The sequence below is a fragment of the Amblyomma americanum genome, chromosome 6, assembly GCF_052857255.1.
Source record: "Amblyomma americanum isolate KBUSLIRL-KWMA chromosome 6, ASM5285725v1, whole genome shotgun sequence".
In the NCBI taxonomy this organism is placed as follows: Eukaryota; Metazoa; Arthropoda; class Arachnida; order Ixodida; family Ixodidae; genus Amblyomma; species Amblyomma americanum.
Genome location: NC_135502.1, coordinates 11813725 through 11825736, shown reverse-complemented (window position 1 = coordinate 11825736; position 12012 = coordinate 11813725). Strand labels below are relative to the sequence as shown.

The 12012-nt window shown below is 51.2% G+C and overlaps 1 protein-coding gene across 1 annotated transcript in view; it reads left to right on the top strand.

The window, feature by feature from the left end:
* The window catches only part of Fas1 (fasciclin 1 Fas1 domain-containing), a 56239-nt gene that overhangs the window by 25948 nt on the left and 18279 nt on the right, over positions 1-12012 (top strand). The window contains exons 4-9 of the mRNA XM_077668553.1: positions 3152-3333; positions 3963-4092; positions 4518-4668; positions 6374-6557; positions 8525-8681; positions 9525-9669. Coding sequence (XP_077524679.1) covers positions 3152-3333; positions 3963-4092; positions 4518-4668; positions 6374-6557; positions 8525-8681; positions 9525-9669 — 949 coding nt within the window. The remainder of the gene's footprint in view (positions 1-3151; positions 3334-3962; positions 4093-4517; positions 4669-6373; positions 6558-8524; positions 8682-9524; positions 9670-12012) is intronic.

Below are 12012 nucleotides of genomic sequence, written 5' to 3'. Positions count from 1 at the left end.
GGTATAATTAATTGGACGACGCCAAAGGGACAACCTTCTAAAACCACTAGTTGTTTTGCTGGTAGGCCTTGCTTATCGAGGCGGTTTCGTGCTAGTCTTGGTTGCTGCTGGACACCAAACTAGTTCAGGCATGATGAGTAATATTGCGGACTCTGGGTTAATGAGTGCCAGGCAATAATTTCAGGCCGCCTGCGGCGAGCTGCTACTGCGTGGTGCTCAGCTGGGATCAACCTTTCGTAGCCTCTGCTAGATGCGCTTACTTGTGAGCGACTACAGTTTGATCCACCTTGTTTCACGGGCTCTGGGCTTTCCTTAGCTTCGTGAGAGAAGTGCCGCCTGCCAGGGAGTGATGGCGTATGCTTGTAGAAGGAGTACCCAGGTTTAAGTTTCAAAAAGAAACTCGAAGGGGAGCACCAATAGTACGGGGGAAAAAAAAAACAGGTTGGTTGACTCTACCGAAGAATAGCACCTCAAAAGAAAGGCTGTTGTACTCAGTGAGAGCGTGTTCTTGTGGCTAACAGTAAAGCCCGCTGGAGAGCGTGTTCTTCACCCGTCACCTTTTAAAACCGCAACATGGTTTTTCTCCAGTGCCATCCGATCAGATATTTCTGAAGGTGGTACGATATTTCTGCAGGCGACCACTGTTTGTAAGCATTTAAAAGACACTAATTAGGTAATCTAAAAGCTTAATTGTATTGATAATGGAGCTTGTACTCGTAGCCTAGTAACGTCGCACTAGTTGACAAACATTTCATAGAAAGTCAGCAGAATAACTGCACTCGATTTCGAAAGGCAGTCTCATTGCACACTGCTAAAGGAAACATGTGCATATGCATGTTGATTAAGCCAGCTGTTCCTTTTTTATATTAGTAGTCCCGCTTGAAATCAGAAGTATCTACGTTCCAGGCTTTTGAAGCGTCTTCCAGAGCCCATTCTCAGTTTGTAGCAGCTGAATACAAATTAGCTTTTGTATGTTCTAAGTTGAAGGACAAATTGCGTTTCGAAGGAAAGCGTATAATGCAGCTGCACAGACACGTAGGACGCCGGACGACAGCGCGGTTTTATCGGTAAGCCTTGTCTGAGTTGGCGGGCACAGCTGAAAATGGAAGCGTCTTCGGCCTACTTCTTAACACCCTGCGCACAGCGTAACGAACAGCATTAAAGTTCTTCAAATGTGCTGTACGTACTGGCGGAAGGAAGACAAGGATATAAGAAGTAGTACAAACGACATGCACAGAGTGCATGCGTGTCGTTTATGGTACTTGGTTTGTCCCTGCATTCCTTGCACAACTACGCAGCTTTGAAGAAACGAACCAACTCGCCGAAACGGAAGTTGAATACAAGAATTCCGAGACATCACCGGTTAAGAAACAGTAACCGATTCAGTGCTATTTACACGGAGTGTTTACACTAAATGGCTTGGCAAGTTCGTAAGTTCATTGGCAACCTCCCCAATCGCCGTTGCCTCTTCACCCTTTCTGTCGCCGCCACCCAACCGCCCACTTCAGCACTGGTGTTCGGGGCTGTCCATAATGGGCAGACGGAAGGGGTCATTAGTGTCTTTGCCGAAAGGACCGCAAGTTAGCGGCCAGCGCTCAGAGGTCAACGCCCGGAAACGCCATGGTTCGGCGTACATACGCTGTGCGCGCGACAGGCACTGTGTTCATACCGTGACGCAGCCCAGCAGCCGCTGTGCATAAGGTATTAGTCAATGCAGTGCTAAATTTATATAAGAAACACAAGCGCGCTGAAGTCACGAAAAATCGCCCGGCCGCATTAGAGGACGTACTTTTCCACATTAGAGAAGAGTACTTTTCCACAATTTCGGTTCACATACTAGCAATGTGGAATCCGAAACACTGCTAAGAAGCTTATGTGCAAGAGCGCTAAACGGTGAGCTCTCGGCAAGCGCTGCTCTTTTCTACCTGACGCATCTAGCGAGAGCTGTTAGCTTACGTGCCCGGATGTGCTGCCACGCGGTTAATGTCCCTACGCTGTGCATACCACGCTGTCTTACTTCGCACCAAAACCGAATGACTCAGCTTTCCGCCTTAGTGGCTCAACCATTTTCCGGCCACTTTGCAGGCCACTATAAGGAAATGCGAACATCTGCAAGCAGCAGATGAATGCTTAATGCACGAATTCTTAGACAGGCCCACCCCTGTTGCCGATACACAGCATGTACACATAGAACCTGGCTCATATTGCGATACGAATCAATTGGGCTCCCTCGACTTCCTGCTTCCTGCTCGGTGTAAATCGGCGGAGAAGAGGAAGGGAGCCTGGGAAAATCGCTCGTGGGCTGCGTCGCAACCGCCTCGCCTGGCTCTGGTTCCCGCTACACCAGTGGTCCCGGTCCCCCGGTTTCTTGAGTCACAACAACCAGTGACATTCTGGTGGAGGTGCGGGGTTTCGATGCCCGTAGCTCTCGCAACAGTATAACGAGCATCTGAGCATGCTTTGCGCCGAGAGTTGACAGAAAGGTGGCAAAATAACATGCACAACGCGGCAGAGGTGTACGCAAGTACAGTTGCCTTTCGAAACTTCGCGCTCATGCAAAGCCAACTGGGAGCCTTTTTTTCCCTCCGAGAGCATCCGCCTCACATTCGGGACGCGCTGCAGGCACAATCCCTAGCGCCCATGGGTGCCCGCCGGTTTTCTAAACGGTACAAGGTTTCTCCCTGCCTGGTGCTCAACTCCTATGGGTTGAAATGCTTGGGAAATGGTACCGTGGCCAACTTCATTGCTCCTAAACAGGAAGTGTCTCCTCAATGGAAATAAACCCGCCTTGCGCGGTAAATCCTATTGTGGCCTTTTTTTCTTTCCTGGCCACAAATAGCGTTACCCCACGAAGCACATTTAAGTGATTTGACAGCGGAACGAATAATCGAACTGTCAAAGCAACGCATGCTCACTCCTTGCTGCTATTATGCTTAGCATAATACCAGTAATACTGATCTTGTTGTATTCACTATTATGTGCATGTTTTAAAGTTGATAATCAGCACAGCTCCTATCTAACAGCAGTTAGAGTTCATGATGTTTTATAACAGAGGTTATGAGCATGCTGGGCCAAACAGCCATGTTCTTCTTGAGGTCTACATCAGGTTGCTCCTAGATGTCTAGCCTGACTAGGCTTCTTTGGCGCGCAGTTCTTCTTCGTCAACAACGCCAAGGTGATCCGGAGGCGCGATCTGACCTTCGAGCAGTACAAACAGAAACTGTACGTGATCGATGACGTGCTCGAGGCGTTCATCCCGACCAGTGGAGTGACGCCGAACGCCTTCGAATTCCTCAACCAGCCCTCCATCTACAGCCTCAGCCAGAGGCTCGTGTGAGTAGCCGCCACCCTTCGCTCGCGCGTTTCTCCGGCTTTGCAGTTTCCGCAGTGTGTAAGGTAGTTGTCCGTTGTCAGCGTAGTGTTTATTGACCTAAAACGCACCAATGTCGACCGTGGCGAATGAATGAGTCCCAAGTTGGTGTCGTGTCCAAAGAGAACATGTTATCTGCGGAGACGGGAAACAAATGGGCTAGGCTACGTGTGCCGAGAAATTTCGGTCCTTTAGATAAGTTCAGGGAGAACGCAACTACGCTAGCTGCCGCTTCTGTGCCCTCAGGTCAGCGATATATCTATCAGCGCCATGTGCGACTAAAGAAGGGTATTTTGTGGATCTCATCACTGTCGCTGTAATCAGTGCCACATGTTTATGAAAAGTGCTCGCTTCGCACGTGAGGCCAAGTGGCTATGTCCGGTAGCTCGTGTATCACTTACGATCGAGCGGAAGCGAGCTCTGGAAACGCAGTCGCTGTTACTGTCTTCGATATAGCCAGATCAAAACCCGGAACAGGTTGTCATGTCTCAGCCGCGTAGTTTTACTATTGCATAGTTTTGGTTTTGTGGAGGATCGGGAGTGGCACTGCCGTCTCTATAAACGTCACTCTGCAATGGCTGGGGCTCCGCAGGTTCTTCCACTCGCGCGTCCAGATGACGTACGAGCAGAGGCTGTTCACGGAAGACGGCATGCACACGTTCTTCGTGCCCATCGACGACGCTGACCCAACCAAGCGCACCCGCGTCGAAATCGACAAATACGTGAGCATCCTTGTTGTGCACTTGCTTTGTTGCGCCGAGTGATGCCTGCATGCATGTCAGACTTAACGGCCAGCTGTATGCATCGCGGCACCGGTCCAAATCAGCTGCCATTTCCGTGTCCACTTCGCAGACGTGAATTTAGATTGTTGCCAAAGGAGCCGCGGAAACTCATGGCGACGGCTTGTCGAAATCAGTGCCCTGGCGAAGCGCGCATCGCGCACAGCATCACAAATGTGGATTTATAAGCTTGGCGGAGTCGACGTATTCGCGACCCCTGCTAGTGGCATGAAAAACTCGCGTACGACTCGCTCAGCGGCACTACGATGAGCGTGTGCGCATGCGCACTGTTGGTCGCTTTTTATTTTTCATACACTTCGTTTTCCGCCGCGGCTGCTACGCCCGCCTTCACTGCCGGCCTTGCGCAGGTGGTCCGGGGTCACGTGATCAAGAATCGTCGACTCTTCACGCGCACGATGGGCAACGAGACGTACGAGTCAGCTGCCTGGGAGGAGAACGCCATCAAGGTCGAGCTCTCGCTCGCCAACCAGTCCGACTCTGCCGGGGCCGAGTACACGCGTGAGTGCACTCTCGCTAACTTGCCGCAAAGTGCAAATACGCGCATCGTCGTTTGCTTTCCAGGAAAATGCACTAGACACTCGGGTCCAGCAGCTTTGTGTGCTGTGGAGGAAGAACTGGCTTCAGTCTTTTGTATCCACAGGCCTGTCTGTTCCAGCTTGCCGATCAGTCCAGCATCTGAGCGGTTGATGTAGAAGTGCGGCCTGTTAATTTGCAGGGTGTTCTTGGGATGCAGTAGGCGCGATCTGAACGCAACAGGAAACGGTCGAAACAATGCAGGTTTCCGGTTTAAAGCACCTCACTCCGATTAGAACGAGCAATATGGACAAAACCTGTAATTTTCGAATGAATTGAGTTATGTATCAAGAGATATGTAAACGAACAGTGTGTGAGGTTTCACAAATCTTCAGCTAAATTTGAAGTGCAATTCCAAGAGCCGCATTTAGGCAAACACAAACGAATTCGACACCAAGCTTCCATCCATTAACATATCTTAGAGAGTAGAATTTGAAAAAAAAAGTAAAGAACTGAAAAGACAAATCCACGTTTTGTATGTGGTACAATGGCATGTACGGTTTTGGTGATCGCTTGATGGTTGTCATGCACTGTCGCATGTCGAAGACAAAAATATATAGAAACAGATTAATTTGGAGATTGTTTCCTTCGTGCGAGCCGTTGTACCAAAACTTTGACCAAAAAATTCGAAGAAATACATGGCTCAGATGGGACCGCCTCCCCTACATCCGCACACTCCAAGAGTGACCCAAAATCCGCTCGTATTTAGAGTTCGCCTGGCGCTTTGTCGAAACGCTAGGCGACGAGCAGAGGAATCCAGGTGCCTGCGGACGTACTAGTTTTTGTATCTGGAGTCGGAGTGGAAGTCTTTGGTGTATATAAAGAGTTCTAAAGTTATTTATTGATCACAAAGCTGTTAATCAACTCCGCTTTGGGAACTGAAGCTATATTGCTACTTGCGCTAGGTGACCGGCACTTCTACTTCACTGTCAACCTCGTTATATGTGATTTTACAGAAAAGTTACGGTGCACTAGAAAAGACAGTTTAGCTAGCAGGAGACACTGCCCATGAGGCGGCACTGCGTTCGCCCACTCTTGAACGCGTTCATATGGCGTTCTGATTTCGTCTGCAAAATGAATTTCTGACTTGCGTTGCGGCTCGTGCCTGATGCATAAAACAACGAAATATTTATTTTCGGTTGCACAGCTAGTAGCCCGACAGTACTTCAGGTGGAAAATGGTACCACTCGAACGACGTTGTAATTCACACGTATCTGGCGGCGCTGCGATCGGACTCTCTTCCCGCTTGCTACACTGCCTGTTCTGGTTCACTGTAGCGATGCTGTCAGAGGCTCGCTGCAAGCATGAGCGGCGTCGCTGGCACAACATATCACGTAACTGCCACGTGCTCAAGACCTTGCGTGACAGTGATGTCACCTTCACGTGACTGATGTGGTCACTGTTAACGAGGAGCCGTCCAAGCGCGCTCCGCACAGATTTTGGTAGAGTCTTAACAAGAAAGCTTATTAAAGAGACGACGTAACCGTGGAGTCATCTTTTCTATTAGTTCACGGCCTATGCTGCGCCTTGGACGCAGTGTATGCAGCACACGCTGCGCTGGTGGCGGGAGCGGCTCGTATTGAGTTCTCTGGCGTCTTGTCGCTGATCGTTGCCCGCGCGTGGTGCGCAGTGTTTGCGCAGAGCAACACCATGTCGAGCGAGCCGCAGCGCCAGAAGGGCGTGGTCCTCTCGAGGATCGTCAAGCCCAACATCCCGGTCAAAAATGGCGTGGTGCACCTGATCGAGAAGCCGCTCATGGTCGTCGACACCTCCATCAAGGACTTCTTCCAACGGGAGCGACACGGGCGCCTCGAGTGAGTCGGATCTCATCACGGTGCACACCCATTGTCAGCATTAGCTTTTTTGGCGTCACTTCCTTTGGCGCCACATTGAAATACGGTCTAAATCCAGTGCCTGCGTTGTGGCGCGTTTCATTGCACAGCCGTGAAGGAGCACTGGTGTCTCGAGAGTGCGTGTTGTTTTTGCCTCCACGAGGGGAACAGTGCAATAGCACCGTATACACGCGACATGAGGAAGTCGTGGGAGCGGTGGTGATAGCAACGTGGTCATAGGTTCGGGCGCCACCATCGGCCTGTAGTTGCTTTTTCTTTTACTTTATTATTTTCGAACTAAAATAATCTCTCGGTTATTTTCCTTCCAGTACAAACACCACCAAAAATAATAGGAGCGTTCGCCTGTTTTCATGAACTTCTGGCTTTTCGCCTCGTTCATATTCTATATTGTAAGGAGCCCTCTTCGGTCTTTTTCTTTCCTGCTGTCGTAACACGCGTACAGACTTGTGTACGTGCACGCGCACACACATATGCACACGGTGGGCCACAAAGTCAGCCGTTGCGTGTAATAGTGACAGTGCAGCTGCTGCGCCTGGTAGTACATATTTTGTGCATATATTTTTGACGTGAGCTTCCGCTTATGAGACATTTGAAAGACACTGTCATATGCGCGTAGTTATTAGCTTTATTTTTACTTAGCAGGGATGAGTATGTGTATATTCCCCTGTGCATAGCAGTATGTAAAAATTAACATGCGCACAACAGGTCATTCCAGCCGGCTGTCGCGACTGAAAGTAGAGGTGGTGTTTTCGTTGTTCACTACAGACGCGAAACAGTTTTTAGATTGTCCGTACTTATATGTGCAGCTTGCCGTCATGCATTAGTACGTGTTCATAAACCCACAAACGTACTTGGTAATTTGTGAGCGTCTGCTCGATCAGCTTGTGTCGTGTATTCACATACCGTGTTTGTGGCGACGCAGACTGTGCTTTTCTGCTGCGCAAGCAACCTTATCTGGCGACGCGCGGAATTTACACTCGTCGGAAGCGTCTATTGGCTACACTGAGTGCAATAGCTGTTGTCACCACATCATCCGCTTTCGCGCCATACTCGCATTACAGTTGAGAGGAGGAAGGCGCAACGGAAGGACCGCGTGGGGCGAGGACCAGGCGAGCGACTTTTCACGCTGGTTTGCATGGGAGCATTGCAACTTGATGTCGCGCCGACAGTAAAAGTAACTCGGATTTGAGAGATTGGTGGGTCTTGCGCCGCCATCTTGCAAAGTGTGCGCTATGCTTATATGCGTGTGTGAGCGTTCCAGAGCCACATTTTCGCAAAAACATACTGTGGCCAAAATTTACAATGTCGTAGATGCAAGCCGAGAACGATTACAGAGCCGTGCTCTCTCTACTTTTAACACGGTCTGTACATATGTCTAAGCTTCATAATGTCATAACCTTGCAGCATGCTTTGGGCTGAATACATATGTACAGAGTTTAAAATTTTTCCTAACCGTGTTCCAATACCATTACCACTGTCACCACATAAGTAGCGGAGTTTTTCACAGCAGTACCATACTAAAATGTGCTTTCTCGTGATGGTCAGTTAACCGTGCCTTTAAGAGGTACGTGCCAATTTTGTAGCTGATATATTCCTTGTATTGTTTGAATTCTTGTTTCTGAAAATACATCCTAACAGCGATTTGCTTCTTGAATCCTTCAATAAAAATAGCTTGTGCCTGTAGTCCAGCACTACGGCTCGCTCATGAAAGCTGTAGCGCAACTATTTCGGCGCTGTATAGTTTTAGCCACTAAGAAAATAAGAATTGGTGATTACCTAATGCGGAATAATATGGGTCTGTGGCTTTAAAAGTCGTACAGGTTGTTTTGGAAGCGGTTGGTGGTGTCGTCACTGTATGCATGTGTGAATGGATGCTCAAAAAAAAAAAAACGCGCTGCAATGCAACGAAACGCGCGTGTCCCTTGCAGAGACTTTATGAGGCTGGTCGACTACTCGCCTGACTTCCTGATGGACCTGGACGGGAACCAGCCCAAGACCGTCTTTGCGCCTACCAACGAGGCTCTGAAAGTGATCCCGGCCAACGTGCTGGACGCGCTGAAAGCCAACACGTCCGGTCTCACACAGGTACGGGCCCTCCGCTGCTCAAGGCTCTTGCGGAGGTTTCCGTAGGCGGTCATTAAACGAACCATTAAAACGACCTCGGGACGATAAACACCAGGGCGTGTGCTGCGGGTCTGCCTGCCTGCCTTTCCGCATTTGTGGGCGTAGTAATATATTTCTTTCCGGCATTGCGCAGCCAGAGGTAAGAACCCACAGTCGCGGAGAGGGACATGTAGCAGAAAACCCACGACGAGTGGTCCTATGGTGCCTGTTTTTGACACGGTCCATGTAATTGAAAGCGCGACAGGAACCATAGTGAAGAACGCATGACATGCGACCCGTCGCTGAGAAGCTTTAACGTTTGATCATCGCTCAAAGTTATGCTCATCAAGTATCCGTAGTTTTTAAAAGTATGTGTAGGTGATGGTGGAGCTCGCCGCCGTGGCAAAACTTTCGCAAATGCGAAAAAGCAGTCAATGCGGTGGAGTGCTGCAGGATGGTGCCAGCTGATTCCGGCAACTTCACGATTAAGGGCGGTTTTCAGAAGAGGACTCTTTGAAGGGCCAGTCGGTTCATGATGAGAGCTAGAAGGGCGCCTCTGGTCAGTGCCACTGTTGTTCCTCTTGACTGTTTTTTTTTTTGCGTGAATTGAACGCTGATGTATGCTAGCTTGCTCATGCTAGCTTTTATCACCGAAGAACATGCATTGACTGAGGAAAGCCGATGCGGCGGCATATGGTTACCCTGTTTCGCGCCGTTACGCCTGTAGCCGCGCATGTTTCTTTAGCTTATAACCGCTCAGTGTGGTGTGGATTCTTCTCCTTAATTCTGCTCCCTTCAACGCAAAATGTTCGTTTCCTCTCGCAGCTGCTGCGACTGCACATGATCAAAAACGAGGCGGTGGCTTCGGACGAGGTGCTGGACGCAACCCGCACCGGCATTTTCGAGCGGGAGTCGGCCAGCAGCCGGCGCATGCTCTACATGCGAGTCGTCGAGGGAGAGCACGGACGAAGTGAGTGTTCGTAGCGTAGACAGTGCAGGGGGCGCGCGGCAGGCGGGTCGGAAACTGCGCCTAAGTGCAGATGTGAGTGCCTCAAAAAAAACCTTGAACTTTATAGGGGGGCAATGCGTGTTCTTTCGCTTTTGTAGCGATAGCTACATTACGGTAGGATTTCGAGCCTTCAGCGTGGCGGCGCCGCCACGCTGTCACGTGGTTGGTCACGTGGTGCGGAGCAGCTGCCGGCGGCGTGGCTGGTCACGTGACCAACCACGTGGCTGGCCACGTGATGCGGAGCAGCTGCTGAGCAAGTTCCACTCGGCCAGCTGTAGCTATCGCGTCACTCCAGGTTTAAGCAGAGCTAAACAACCGCCATTTTTCTTCAAGGCTCAGGAGAAAAAAAATACCGGCAAAATTTCTTAACAGAGTTATGTACACTGTCTCACCTCCGTACGCACTGTAAAAGTAGGTCTAAATGAGCAGTTTGCGAGCTGTTTTGCTCGCCAAGTAGCTGGCGCATACGACGACTGCAGCGAAGCCCAATTTCTCGGTAGTCTAAGCATGCACTCACGAACGGAACGGTGTGCTCATTTTCCTGTGCCACCTGCAAAGAGACGCCCTCAGTGCCTAGAAACGCCTTGTAGCGCCCCTCGCGTCTCGCTCTGGTCGCGGGCCTGAACCTACGGCGTGTGCGGCGCCGGTCAATGAAGAAGTTCGCACTAGGCCACGAGAGCGTGCAGCGCAATAAATGCTCAGTTCGAAGCCGAACCATAATACAGAGAAGATTCGCAGCATAATAAAACGCACACAGACGAGCAGGAACAAACAAGACGTTTTATTTATGCTGCGAATCTTTACTGCATTATGGATAGCAACCAACTGGCCTAAACCACCATACCACTGTGAAGCTCAACGCTGTCGGAGCTAGTTCTTCCTCGCCTTAGCTCCGACAGATTTCGTGACCCGGCCGTCAACACAGAACCCCAAGCCTCCGCCATGAATTCCGCCTACCGGCTCTTCCGCCCTTCCTACCGGCGGCGACACGCCCCAGGATGCTCGGCCTAGCGGCGCTTCGTTGACCGCGTTCCAGCAAGTGAACCTGCCGCCATTTTGGTCCAACAGCCCCCGGTCCTGGCTCCTGCAGGTTGAGGCGCACTTCCGTTTGCGGTACATCACCAGCCAGGAGTCGAAGTTCCTTCATCTCGTTCCTCCCTGTCTCCTGAAGTCGCCGAGGAGTGAGCACATATCATCGCCTCGCCTGCCACGGCCCACCCCCCTTCGACACGTTGAAGGCAGCTGTCGTCGAACGCAAGTCAGCTTTCGAGCGCTTCCGACTGCCGCAGCTCCTCATCGCTACAGAGCTCGGTGACAGCCGCCCTTCACAGCTCCTCCGTCGCATGAGCCAGTTGCTTTTTGACCCCGCCGGACGCAATGCTGCGTGAGTTGTTTCTCCAGCGCCTCCCAAAGAACATGGTCCTCGTCCTCGCAACCGTGAGTTATGTGCCACTGGACAAGCTCGCCGAACTCGCTGACCGAGTTGCGGACTACTCACGGGACCCGAGCCTCAGCGCCGTTACCGCTCCGCCTCCGGCTACTACCGTAGCCTCCCAGCTTGCGAGCATAGAAGTTAGTCTGCATGCTTATGCCAGGCGGCTCAGTGTCCTCGCTCCCTTGTCACGCCGTTCTCCGCCGAGGTTCCGCTCACGCCTTCGCGCTCTCCGGAGCTCCAACCATCCTGCGCGCGGCAAGACAGCTCGCCCTCGGCTGTGTGCTGTTACCACCGTACCTTCGGCAGCTCTGCCAGCAAGTGCACCCGCCCGTACTCCTGGTCGAGAAATGCTACGACCGGCCACTGACGGCGGCAAGTTGTAATGGTGGACGGACTTGCTGACTGTTTTACGTTTCGGACAAAATCACTGGCGCTCGTTTCCTTGTCGACACAGGAACACAGATCAGGGTCGTTAAGGCCTCTTCGGCAGATCGCCGTTGCAACGAGCAGACCTTCCTGCTCCAAGCGATAAACAACTCCACCATTTGCACATGCAGTTAGCGGTCTCTTGGGCTTAATCTTGGATTGCGCCGCATGTTTCGCTGGACGTCTCGCAAGCTTTTGTCGGCGCTAATTTCCTTAGTTTCTTCAATCTTGCGGTCGACATGCACACTCATCGCCTCACAGATCTCAGCACGCAATTCTCCGCCAACGGCGTACTCTCCACTGCTTCTTGGACGGGGCTTCGAGCCCTCGTCTCCGGTTAGCCGTAGGCCTGAAGCATTCCACCACCCCCCACATCGTGACCTCTAGACCCCCCGTGTTTGCTTGCCCCCGCCGCCTGTCTGGAGAACGCCGCGAGTTACAGC